Source organism: Suricata suricatta, chromosome 12 (genome assembly GCF_006229205.1).
Source record: "Suricata suricatta isolate VVHF042 chromosome 12, meerkat_22Aug2017_6uvM2_HiC, whole genome shotgun sequence".
NCBI lineage: Eukaryota > Metazoa > Chordata > Mammalia > Carnivora > Herpestidae > Suricata > Suricata suricatta.
In genome coordinates, this window is record NC_043711.1 from 25,628,376 (window position 1) to 25,641,069 (window position 12,694).

Sequence of the window (12,694 nt, forward strand, 5' to 3'; positions counted from 1 at the left end):
TTTCTGGATATGAAATGGGACCCAGTGCATCTAGATCACTGAAGTGATGAACAAATGGGAAAGCAGATTTGAGATGATTTCCTTCTCTGAACATTTAAATGAAATACAGCATCTTTAAAAAGCACCCAAGTGACTTCATTATTCATTTCATTTTTGCACTGACCTTCAAAATCTTCATTTCCTCTCTGATGGTAGTTTTAAAATACAGCCCTAAAATCTAAAAAATCAACTGCATGGTGTTTTGGTATATTTTAATTTTGGAAAGCAGGGTCCCAAAGTCCTTGTGCAGTAAAAATATTGATTCCTTATCACCTCGATGAAGGGAAAGAATGTCAGCTGGTTGAGTTCTTGGTTACAGAAAGACAGCTCACTGGCTTTTATAACTGACAGTAGGGAAAACGATTCCCTTTTAAGCATCCCTAATAATTCTTGAGTCGAGACGTGAGTGCAGCATCCTCATCGATCTGAGGCAGAAGACAAAGGCAGGGGCCAAGAGCTGGGGGCTGCCGCCTTCCAGGGCGTCCCTGCTGTCTTTTCCCTCCCGAGGGTAGCCAGCAGGTCTGGTGTCGGTCTGGTGGCCACATGGCCTCCTCACTTCTGTTCGTGGACCACAAAGGAATTCAGACCTACGAAGACCCGTAGACTGCCCACTGTTAAAACTGGCCCCAAAGAAAGGGGACCTCCAGGCGACCTTTCCACGAGGCTGGCGAGGATGTTTCTGGCAAGGCATTCCTCCCTGGATCTAACGTATGCTTTTCCTGCAACGGTTCCTGGCCTGTTCCAGGGCCTCAGCTGGATTTCCCGGTTCCCATTAGTTTGGCGAATAGGATTCTGGGGAAGGGATAGAGTTAGAGTAGTTGGCTTTTGGAGGTTTTTTGCCCAAAAGTAGATAAGCTGGGAGAGAACTAGGTATAATTATAGATTAGCTGTTTTGGAGCATCACTCATCTGGGTTTTTGCAGGCCAGTATTTTTCAAAGCTCAGTGAATTCAGTTAGCAACCAATATAATGTGGACCCTGCCTGATCTTGTCTGGGGATGAGGGCTCCCAGATGGAGCTCCTTCACATTCGAGGAGTCAGTGGTGTTCAGGTATTAGGCAGTTGTTCCTAGGTTTGCCACAGGCCAAATAGCCACTCTGAATTGGGCCCTTATTAAAACATTGTTAGGATGGGTTATAGCTTAATCCCCAACAAACCTATAAAGGAAGCTCGTGGACTGTAGAGAAGGCAAAAAGGAAAAGCCAAAATCCCTGGTGGGGCCTCTAGTCAGAGACTGAGTCCCTTGTCTGTGTTCCTGCTTCCTCCACTGGTGGCCTTCTGACTCCCAGACCTCCTCCCCCCTTCCAAAGTATTCTGAGCTGGCAAGCTGAGGTCTGGCCTTGTCCTGATTGCACACATCAAGATCTCCCCTGGTTGTTGCAGGCCCAGTGAGGAAAAGTGGGCCTCGTGGAACATTAGTCCCTTTGGGACTGGTCCGGCCCTCCATGACCCTGCTCTTTACCCTTGGATAAGCAGGCCATTTGCTTTACAAGCACGGGTTAATCTGTGGCATTTGGGATTATGGATTACATATTCAGAGAGATTCATTTAAAGTCCTAACAATCTCAGCCTTTACTTCAAAAATGAAGATCCATGCACTGAACATCTCCCCCAACTCCCAAACTTTCAGATAGTGAATTTGCACTTCTAATTTTGAGTGCCTGGTTGATGAAGCCAAAGTCAAGTGTTGGCTCCTCGTAAAGACCAGGCAGATTTGTTCTGTGCCAAGAGGCAACCCATATCCAAGTCCAGCTGCTGAGGCCTGCCTCTAACCTCCCAGAATCCTGAGCTAGCGGGGAAACTGGTCTCTGGATGGCTAGCTCTATGCCTTTAGCAGAACACAAATGCTGTTGCAGCCTAGAGCCTGCCTTCTTTCTTGTAACCAGCAGTGACTCTTCTCCAGGGTCAAAGCACAAAGTCGGCAGGTGGAAACCCTGGAGCTCCTTCTGGTGCTCATCAGGCCCTGAATGTCAAATCCAGATTCTGCTGCCCTTTGCTGGTCACTGGGTAGTGCTGGGGGGTACTGCCACCCGCTAACTCCTCCAGGCTTTCTCCGTGCTGCACTTGAGTTCCGAGAGCCTTCAGAGACCATTTCCTCTCCTGGCATTTCATCGGCCACTATCCAAAAACCCCTTCAGAGGACTGCTTCTGTCACACACTAACTCTTGCTCTTCTCACCTCAGCAGTCATTTGTGAGTTTTAAGTCCTTTTTATCTTTGTGACCCTGTAACATAAAGCTGGGAACATTTGTCCATAATCCACCCTGGCGGAGCACAGAATACAACTTCATTCATTACTTGTTGCTGTACGGAACCAAGGAGAATTACATTTGTTCATTTGTCTGTATTTTGTGTTTATTCTGTTTATTCATATTGCTGTACTTTCATTATTTGAGAATTTAAGATTGCAGAGCATGAATGTGTGTATTTGTGTGATTCTTTTAATTTCAGCTGCCTTAGGTATGGGTAAAAGATATAAGGAAGGTAAGTGGTTTCCTATGAAATACAAGACTAACTGTTATGTGTCACACTTGGTAAAATGGATGCTCTTAACTAAGTATTTTTTTAGTGATCCTGAACCACTTATCCATATAAACTCAAGTGGCGATTGCTATATTTGTTTCCATCACAGCTTAGTAGCAGCTTAGGGGTGGGGGGGAACCACCTCGCAGAATGTCTGGCTAGTGTAACCCTAGGAGGGGCTGAGGGCAAGGCTAGGAAAAGATAGTGGAGTCATGGAGAGCTGCAAGGGTCACAGGACATGCGCAGCCAACTCTGTGGCACAAGCAAGTCCTTTAAGGAAGGTCTTTGGTGTACTCAGTTTTTATTTCGTCCTAGGAGAATAATTCGTTCATTGATTCAAAACTATAAAATTCAACTTCCAAAATGCCCATGTGCCTGGAAGCTAAGAGGAAGTTTCAGATACGCTTCCAGCTTTCTTTTCCTTGCCCACTCGGGGAGTCTTTCCTGCTGCTTCAGCGAAGATGTAGGGTGAATCAGCTCCATCCTGGTCCTGGCGTTAGGCCACAACAGAAAGAAGGGCGCTGAGGAAGACTCCTCCCTGAGGATGGCATTGCCAGGGAGAGCCCTCTGCCCCCTGCTTCGCACTGTTAAGTTACTAGCATTTCGTATTTCTTTAATGCAGCCTAATAGGAAAGGACTATTGGAGACAGACAGCCCCGGGGAGCCCATAACCCAGCAGGCACTGGTTCCTGGCCGAGAATCCAGAGTGGTTGTCACTTTACATTAAATCGCATCCTTCAAAGATTGCGTGTGTTGGCACAGCTCAAGAAATGTTCCTCCTTTATTAGTCAGTGATGCTCAGGTAGCCCAACTCTGTGCATACAAATGTGTATCTTTACTTGCTGGCTCAGAGGTGGTGCTGCCCAGGACCTGGCTAACGCAGCTGATGAAACTTCTCTCTTGGGACCATTGCTAGAATTTGGAAATGGAGGTAGAGCCTCATCTACCCAGAAAGAATGTCACTATGCAGAGTTTCGTGTAATCTGTGATATTTGTTCAGTCTTTTCCCACACGACTATTACTGGGAGGAATGGCAATCTTTAATTAATTCTCCTTTGATGCCTCTAGCTTTCTTGTTTGGTATTTGGGGGAAAAAAAACACAGCACTGGGTAATCTTGGTCCCTCTGAGGGAAAATAGTTGCAGTCGAAGTCTGGTCCACCCAGGACCCAGCAGTCGCCTGTGTGCAGGGTGTTTGGAGATGATACTGACTGCGTGCTCTCTCCTCCACAGGGATGTCCGCATTACCTCCACCGCCTCCGCCTCCGCCTCCACCACCAGCAGCTCCCTTGCTTCCTGCAAGCACAGAGGCGCCTACACAGCTCCCGCCCCAGGCTGTGAATGGTGTGAGCCGAGGGGCCTTACTCAGCTCCATCCAGAATTTCCAAAAGGGAACTTTGAGGAAAGCCGAAACCTGTGATCACAGTGCTCCGAAGATCGGCTGAAGCTTCGTGTTTACACTTGGAGGGAAAAGTTCTTTGTTTTTTCCTCCCACCTCCACCCACTAAAGTACTCTTTCTGGATGAACAGTTGCTGAGCCAGTAAAGCCACGTCCTGTTTTGCAGATGCTCATCTAAGAGGCTTCTCAAGAGGGAAGTATCCAAGTAGAATACAGTCAGGCTGGCGTTTCTGCCTTAAGAAATAATTTGCTCCTTTATTACCATTTTAAAGGAGTCTTGTTCATCCTCTAATGGGCATCTTTTGGGGACAGCAGCATATTGGAATCAACATTTTCACCAACTGAAGGACACGGACAGGAAAACAATGACAATATTCACTCCCAGCAGTGAATGACCTTTGTGTTGCAATCCTTCCTATCCCATCAGACGGCTCCCAGAAATGTTCCTCTCATAGTTCATTTCTCTATATAAAGCATTTTCTGGTTATTTCTTAGAGAACTCCCATTCTTGCTACCTTATTTCATCTTAAACATTAACACTGTAGTCCACAGCATAGTTACGTCATGGAGTCAGAGAAGTACGGAGTTCATTTTCCACTCAAGTAGGCAGGGCCAAGTCCAGTCCATAACATTCTCTCGGTTCTGACAGGAACACCGCTGTGGTTACAGAACTCAGGGCTGCTAAAGCAACCACTCTGGACTCACAGTTCCTTTGAGTTTGAGTGTACTGAACAGACAGAAGATATTAACATCAGAAAAAGCTCTTGCCAATTAGAGGACCTTCCTAATCAGCAATAAAGTCAAGTTTGTGGTTTGGGGGGGAGGGGGAGAGGGTTACTATTACAACAAAAGTAAATTTGGCATCCACAGAAATCAGTTCTGATTTTTGAAAGATTTGTCCAAATATATCACCTTTTTAATGTTACTCATTTATTAGATCCTTTATCCTACGATTTGCTTACACCCTTAAATAAATTGCACTTTAAAGGATTATAAGTAATCCATTTAAAAATTCAAATACACACATCAGTGTTGGTTACTATGCAGAGAGAATGTCATTGTGTATAGTTTCATTTAATCTGTGATAAATGTTCAGCTGTATTTTTTATTAAAATAAACCATGTCCAGAAAATGTGTTGTCTGTAGCTTGGCTAGATACTGTAAGTGGGAATTTTTTGAGCTTTTAGAAACATAAAGAATGAATCCACAGTTTTCTAGTTTCCTGCCCACTTATCCTATGTCTATTTCTTTTGTGTCCTATTTTCCTTCCTAATTACTAAAAGCGAACAATCCTATCTTGCTATTTTAATTAGACACCACTTGTATGTTTCCAGAACTAATTTAAACCTGTCTTTTCTGTCTCAACTTCTGAAGAGGACAGTAGATGGCAGAATGTCTGGTTTTTGGCAATGGGAAGAATATCTGACGTGAATTTTGGTTTCATTTTGCCGGGAACCCTAATAGAATTGGGCATTTGAAGATTCTGTGGACAAGTTCCTGTTGTAAGTGTGATGGTGGTTTAGGGATTAGCATCGCTTACTTCTTACAGAATTTTAAGACTCCTCCCATCCCACAGTTAGTACTTCAAGAATATAAAGATGTAATGAGTCATAGTTAGGAATTCCTTTATTCCTTATCAAAACAATCTAACAGCAAATGTAGATAATATGCTTTTATTTTTACATACACGTTGTCATTTTTGGACACATCTTTCAGCAGAACTCTGCCACATTCATACCTTGTCCTCATGAGAGGGTAAAGTTTTACATTAGCCTTATTTGAAGAACATGGTAATTGTAACAGACAAAAAAAAAAAAACCCATGAAGTCTAGGGCAGGAGAGGAGAGTTTTTCCACATACAAGCATATTTAAACTTCTTCCAAGTATAAAAACATCTGTGTTGTTCCTTTAGACATAACTTTATGAATCATAGGTCTTACAGTATAATCCAGGTGGAGTATCAGCATGTACTTTAGTAAATCCCAATGACTTGAAATTCAAGTCCAAACTAGATATTTAATGTTTTCTTTATTGCAAATATGATGTCTTTAACCTGAGGTACCGAGTTGTCTTCTAGAATCTTTGCATAAGGCATAGGGACATCAGCACCAGTGACACGAACTGCAGGGGCATCCAGGAAATTGAATGCAGGGCCTAGGAGAGAAGGGCGCTCAACTGAGAGAGGCAAGAAAAGCGACTGAGGACCAACACCTTCACACCGGAGGGATGGCTCTCCAAAGAGAAAATCTAAACGAATACTAGCTACGGGGATTGTTTCTGGCTTTGTTCTTTTAAACATTCACCCAAAGGAAAAATGCCAAGGTAGCAAGTTGAAAGTTGAGACATTTGGCCACCCCTAGCTTCTGATCTCTATCTAGTGTTCAAGTACACACTTGACTATTCTAGTCAATACCTGGACTATTCTAGAACCAGTTTCTTTGAAGTACCTTCCATGATCCTGGCACAAATTTCAGCTCCTACTCCAAACTGTGGCCAGCCTCCTTCCACAGTTACGAGATGATTGGTCTTCATGACACTGGCTTCTATTGTTTCAATGTCCATTGGTCTGATGGTTCGCATATTTATCACCTAAACAAATATAACAGACCTGCCTTATAGAGCCACTGCACCAGACAGTCTCGCCCCCCACGGGCACTCCCTGCGTGGTTTCCTGTTAATCTGGCGTCTAGGGAAATCTAATCTGCCTACTCAAGAGCAAAATGATAAGAAATTTTAATTAAAAGTCTTTCTCTCTACCACAAGTAGCTCTGTTAACTTCAGAATTCACTTACCCTCAGGGCACCTGGGTGGCTCAGTCAGTTAAACCTTCTACCCTTGATTTCAGTTTAAGTCATGATTTTGCAGTTTGTGTGTTTGAGCCTCACATCAGGTCTCAGCTGACCATGTAGAGCCTGTTTGGGATTCTCTCTCTCTCTCTCTCTCTCTCTCTCTACCCCTACCCCTCTCTCTCTCACACACAAAATAAACAAACTTGAAAAAAAAAGGGGGGGGCCTGGATGGCTCAGTCAGTTGAGTGTCCAGCTTTGGCTCAGGTCATGATCTCAGGTTCTTGGGTTCGAGCCCCACGTCAGACTCTGTGCTGACAGCTAGCTCAGAGCCTGGAACCTGCTTCGGATTCTGTGTCTCCCTCTCCCTCTGACCCTCCCCTGCTCACGCTGTCTCTCTCTCTCAAAAATAAATAAAAACATTAAAAAAATTTTTAATAAATAAATAAATGAATGAAAAAAAATCACTTATCCTCCTGGGCTTCAACTTCCTTCTCATCAAAACAATGAATAACTAACAATGGACTGCTCACTGTGTGCCAGGCGTGACACTAAGTGTGACTCCCACAACCACCCTGATGGGACAGTAAATGTGCTCTCCTCAGTTTACCGCTGACGGGGCTGAGATTCAGAGTATGTATCTTGCTCAAGTACAACTAGCAGGTGGTAGGTCCTGGATGTGAATGGGTTAGACACCAGTTTCTAAGTTTCCCCTTCTCTCAACCTCCAGCTCCAACGCTGGCTTCCTAAAGGAGCTTGAGAAAGCAGGTACTGTTCTAAAAGATCCAACCTATGTGGTAAAAAGCTAGGTGCCTGGAAAGCAAGCAGGTTCCCAGCTTCAAGCAGAGGCAGAACTGAGTGACAAATCAAGATTTTTACACTTGGGGAGTTGGAGTTCTGGAGCAGGTTAACTATTTCTGGGACTTAAACTTAAGAGGACACTTTCCAATTCTTTAAGAATAAGTGAATGTCCACATACCTCACATTCAATTCCCTCTTTGGATAGCACCGTTGCAGCTTCCAAGCAGTGGCCCACGGGTCTCGAATGGGAAACTACGGTTATGTGTGTCCCTGAAACAGCAGTCACAGATCAGAGGCCGGTTGGCAGTAAGGCCGCCGCACTGCCCCGTGGCCACTGCAGCTCCGTCCGAGTGTCAGACCTTCGGCTCCGCTCCGTCCCAGCGGGTGAGGAGTGAGGCGGCCGCCCTGCACACGGAATACTAAGCTACTGGGCTGAGGTTAGGAAAGCACACGTGTATGAGCAACTCATGGCACATGCTTAACATGAACTCATCTTGTAATTTCCTAATCAAAGTAAAGGGCAATAACTTCAAGACTGAATCTGACCAACATAAATAGAGGGGCTGGATTACAAATAATGTTTAAATGTACCAAGTTCTCTTACCTTGCCTTTCTATTTTGGCTTTTCCAATGGGAATCAGAAAATCTTTTGACTGAGCTTCTGAGGAAAATTCGAAAGGAACTCCATACATCAGTTCATTCTCTAGCACCACCACTGCAAAATATAAAAAAAAATTTTTCTGAGAGAGAAAGTGAGCACAAGAAGGGAGAAAAAGAAAATGGGACAGAGAGAATATTTTAATTTTATTTTTTAAAGTTCATTTTGCCAGAGAGAACACATGTATATAGGGGAGGGGCAGAGAGAGGAGAGAGAGAATCCCAAGCAGGCTCCACACTATCCGTGCAAAGCCCAACGCAGGGCTCAATCCCGCAAACCATGAGATCATGACCGGAGCCAAAATCAAGAGTCGGACTGACTGAGCCACCCAGGTGTTCCACACTCAGCACAGAGCCTGACTCAGGGCTCAATCTCGTGACCATGAGATCATGACCTGAGCCGAAATCAAGAGTTGGACACTAAACCACTCAACGAATTGAACCACCAGCTGCCACACAAAATATAAATATTTAACAGAAGTAACTACATGATTGGGGTGCCTGGGTGGCTCAGTCAGTTAAGCGTCCGGCTTTGGTTCAGGTCATGATCTCGGGGTTCGTGGGTTTGAGCCCTGCATCGGGCTCTGTGCTGACAGCTAGCTCAGAGCCTGGAGGCTGCTTCAGATTCTGTGTCTCCCTCTCTCTCTGACCCTCCCCTGCTCACACTGTCTTCTCTATCTCTCAAAAATAAATTGAAAAACAAAAAAACATTAAAACAACAAAAAAAGTAACTACACGATTAAATATCTATTCAACACTACCAATCATGATGTGAAAAGTTTCACTGTGCTGATTAGAAGGCCTCGTATCTATCATATCCAGCAGCCTCGGTTGGATGCTGTAGGTATTGGCATTTGTAGTCTGGCCAATCCTAATTTTATCTGTTGCAGTTAAACCAGTGTTGTAGGTACCTAACTGGCTCCCTTATAGTAGGAAAACAAAAATAAAATGACTTTTAAAAACTGTGTTTATTGTCTCTATTAATCATTAACATTTTATATGATCTGTCTGAGCCTACCCAGAAGCCTTTAAGGGTTCCTTCCAGGCAATGATTTCAATTTAGTTCTTTAATGTTCAAAAGAGACCCGAGGGTCACTCCACTAACCTGGATTGTTATCCCGGATGGCTGATTTAATAAGTCCTTTGGCATCCTCTGAATTCCAGGGGCTGACCACTTTTAAGCCTGGGCAGTGCCCATACCAGGCAGCAAAGCACTGTGAGTGTTGGGCAGCCACGCCTGCTGAGGCCCCGTTGGGCCCCCTGAAGACTATGGGCACAGACTGAAAGCCTCCGGACATGTAGTAGGTCTTGGCAGCTGAGTTTATAACCTGGTCAATGGCTTGCATAGAGAAATTGAAGGTCATAAATTCGCAAATGGGCCTCAACCCGGCCTGTCAAATCAAGAACAAAGATCTTAAAAAAATGAGAGATAGGAATAAAGAGTGGCAATCACTCCAAAATTCAAACAATGTTTTTAAAAGGTCATGTTAAAAGAAATTTCTTTGGAGGAGATTCATAAAGAGGGTTACATACCATGGCTGCACCCACAGCAATTCCAGCAAAGCCCATCTATAAGTAAAACACAAACACAAGCGAAAATCCGTAAAAATCAGAAGAGTGTACACTGTAACAGACACCCCCCTGAAAGGAATGGAAGCCTTACCTCAGATATGGGAGTGTCAATGATCCTCTTATCTCCGTATTTCTTCCACAGACCTCGACTAACCTAAAATTACACATTGATTTCATTACTTTTTAAGTGTATCTGGGGACAAACGGCTACCTCAATTTATATCTATTTCAGGTATCCTGGTTACCTTATACGCCCCATCATACTGGGCTACTTCCTCCCCAAGCAGAAATACTTTCTCATCTCTTTCCAGCTCCTCATCCATACCTTGGTTTATAGCATCACGAACTGTCACCTGTCACAGGTATGGGAAAAATAGTCAATAAACTATAGAATTATTTCGGATACAATTGAGATTCTTTCATTTTATAAGTACCTAGGCTATGTACAGTAAAAAATATAAAAACTCTAAGGCTTCTCTTTAAAAGTTAAAAAAATTCTTGGGGTGCCTGGGCGGCTCAGTCAGTTAAGCATCAGACTTTGGCTCAGGTCATGATCTTGAGGTTTGTGAGTTTGGGCCCCGCACTGGGCTCTGTGCTGAGAGCTCATACCCTGGAGCCTGCTTTGAATTCTGTGTCTCCCCATCGCTCTGCCCCTCCCCCACTTGCAGTCTGTCTGTCTCTCTCTCAAAAATGAATAAACATTAAAAAAAATTTTTTTAATAAAATAATTTCAAAAAAAATTCTAAAAATCTGTTGGCTGGCCAGACCGGTTCACAGGTATTTTCCTAAGTAGAAAGTATACTGGGTTGTTTTATTTCTGCGCTTGGTGTAGTGTGGGCCAGAGCACTGTTAAAGAAGCCTAAATCAAATTATGTTTTGAGCACTCACTAGGTGCCACGCACTTCCAAACACTACCTTCAAAGTCCACAAGTTATTTTACTAGACAGCCTGGTAGAATCCTCTAGTAAAAAAAAAAAAAAAAAAGGGAGGGGGAATTCCTCAGAGAAATGATCAACAATTCCACTTCTAGATATATGCTCAAAAGAAAAAAAAGCAGGGACTCAGACACTTGCACATCAAAGTTCTTAGCAGTGTTATTCACAAATCCAAAAGGTGAAAACACCCACATGTCCACCAATGGATGAATGGATAAACAACATGTGGTATATGCATAAGATGAAATATTATTCAGCCTTAAAAAAGAAATGAAATTCTGAGACATGCTACAACATGGATGAACCCTGAAATTGTCATGCTAAGTGAAATAAGCCAGACGTAAAAGGACAACCATTGTATGATTCTCCTGATAGGAGGTACCTAGAAGAGATAAATCCACAAAACACAAAAAGTGCTTACACAAAGGGTAAAACAGTGCTTACAAAACACAAGAAGTTACCGGGAGCTAGCGGGAAATGGGAAACTAGTGTTTAAGGGTAGTAGAGAGTTTGTGATGACAGTAAGTTCTAAACACGGGTGGTGGTGATGGTCTCACAACACAGTAAATGACCTTTGTGCTGCTGAATATACACTTGAAACTGGTAGCTTTGGTTATGCATATTTTATCACAACAAAACATTTAAAAGAGGGGTGGTGAGGGAAGAAGCGTCTAGTTTACTCAGATCGTTCACAGATTCCAATGAGCATGGGGCGGGTGACATGTTGGTGTTTGGCGATGGGTCACAACACAGGAACCACGAGCCCCATGCAGGACAAGGGAATCCACTGACCACATCGCCCGCTGCCATCCCCCCTCTCCGCATAGCGCAGGCGCGTCCCCGGTCTCCGCCCCGGCATTGAGGGGCCCCTCCTCCCCCAGCTAGCGTCCTAGCGACTTACCTGCAGCGCCGCCGGCACCGTTCGGTGGAAGCGCCTCCTCAGCAGCCCGGAGACCTGGAGGGGAGAGAGAGCACGCTGAGGGGGAGCGCGAGGTGGGCAGGAATCGCGCGGAGGCACGGGTGCCGCTGCCTACCTGTTCAAGGGGTCTCCGCACCAGCCCGGACACCGCCGCCATCTTGACCGTGTCCTCTAGCCGCCGCCAAATGACAACACAGCGGTGCCGCTGCCGCGTCAGGCCCCGCCTTCCCCGCCAGCTCTAGCCAATGGCAGGAGGCCGCGCCTGCGTGCTCCGCCCATCCCTCTGGGGTGAGGGGCTGGAGGGCGGGGCCGAAGTGGCGCGTTGGGAAGTTCTATCGCTTTTTCTGGGGCCCGCCTCCAATCGACTTCGTGCGGTGCGGCGGACGGAGCGGCTGTACGTCGGTGACGCGTCCCTAAGTGGTGCTGCTTGAGGCACGGGACCGAACTCTGAGGAACGTAATTGAAGGCTGGAGGGACCTTTTGCGGACACTGTAATCCTTAGGGCATCAAGTAGCGTTTGCGCACCCCCCAGTGTCCGGGAACTTTTCACCGTGTGAATGAGCCCTGCCTTCCTTGGACGGCACTGTCAGTCTGTTCCCCAGAATGCGAACGAGAGCTTTCATAGATGCATTAAGCGGCCTACTGTGTGACAGTCATTGTGGTAAGAAATGTACAGCTCATTTAATGTTCACAGGAACCCTCTCAGGTAGTTACTGTTACCATCTACATTCGTCCTCCACTCACTTTGGGTGGTCAGTCGTTAGAAAGTCCTTTATCGAACACTTTCAACGTCTGTGGGCTTGACCAACTTTTTTTTTTTTTGTCATTTCAAGCGAGATTAAAGTGGGCTTTTAGCCCTCTCCCACCTTCTTAGGTGTAACTTAAAGAGTAAAACGCACATTTCCACCGCCTCAGAAAGTTCCCTCCTGTTTCCTCCCAGTCATTCCCCATACATCACTCCATGGGCAACCACACAATTTCCGTCATGGTAACTTAATTTGCTCTTTATAGAATTTGGGGAAAAAAGGGGACTATACAAAGTGTACTGTTGTGTCTGACTTCTTTA

General features: G+C 45.0%; 2 protein-coding genes across 6 annotated transcripts in view; one reads left to right on the plus strand and one right to left on the minus strand.

Moving 5' to 3' along the window:
• Positions 1-5,090, plus strand: part of PXK (PX domain containing serine/threonine kinase like) — a 50,215-nt gene extending 45,125 nt beyond the window's left edge. For 3 of the 5 annotated variants that reach the window (XM_029918763.1, XM_029918764.1, XM_029918760.1), the window contains one exon: positions 3,793-3,879. Coding sequence is in view for 2 of the 5 variants with exons in the window: in XM_029918761.1 (XP_029774621.1) it covers positions 3,793-4,004 (212 nt within the window). In the remaining 3 variants the exon portion in view is untranslated. Of the gene's footprint in view, positions 1-3,792 lie in introns of all 5 variants that reach the window. The other 2 variants (XM_029918761.1, XM_029918762.1) reach the window with 1 other exon arrangement.
• Positions 5,091-5,562: 472 nt separating this feature from the next.
• Positions 5,563-11,850, minus strand: PDHB (pyruvate dehydrogenase E1 beta subunit). Its single transcript, XM_029918765.1, has 10 exons — positions 11,744-11,850; positions 11,611-11,664; positions 10,020-10,127; positions 9,866-9,928; positions 9,736-9,771; positions 9,308-9,593; positions 8,150-8,260; positions 7,724-7,815; positions 6,406-6,547; positions 5,563-6,112 (listed from the first exon to the last, which is right to left on the minus strand). Exons 1-10 carry the CDS (start codon positions 11,783-11,785, stop codon positions 5,967-5,969), a joined length of 1,080 nt encoding a protein of 359 aa, XP_029774625.1. The 5' UTR covers positions 11,786-11,850; the 3' UTR covers positions 5,563-5,966.
• Positions 11,851-12,694: the final 844 nt, after the last annotated feature.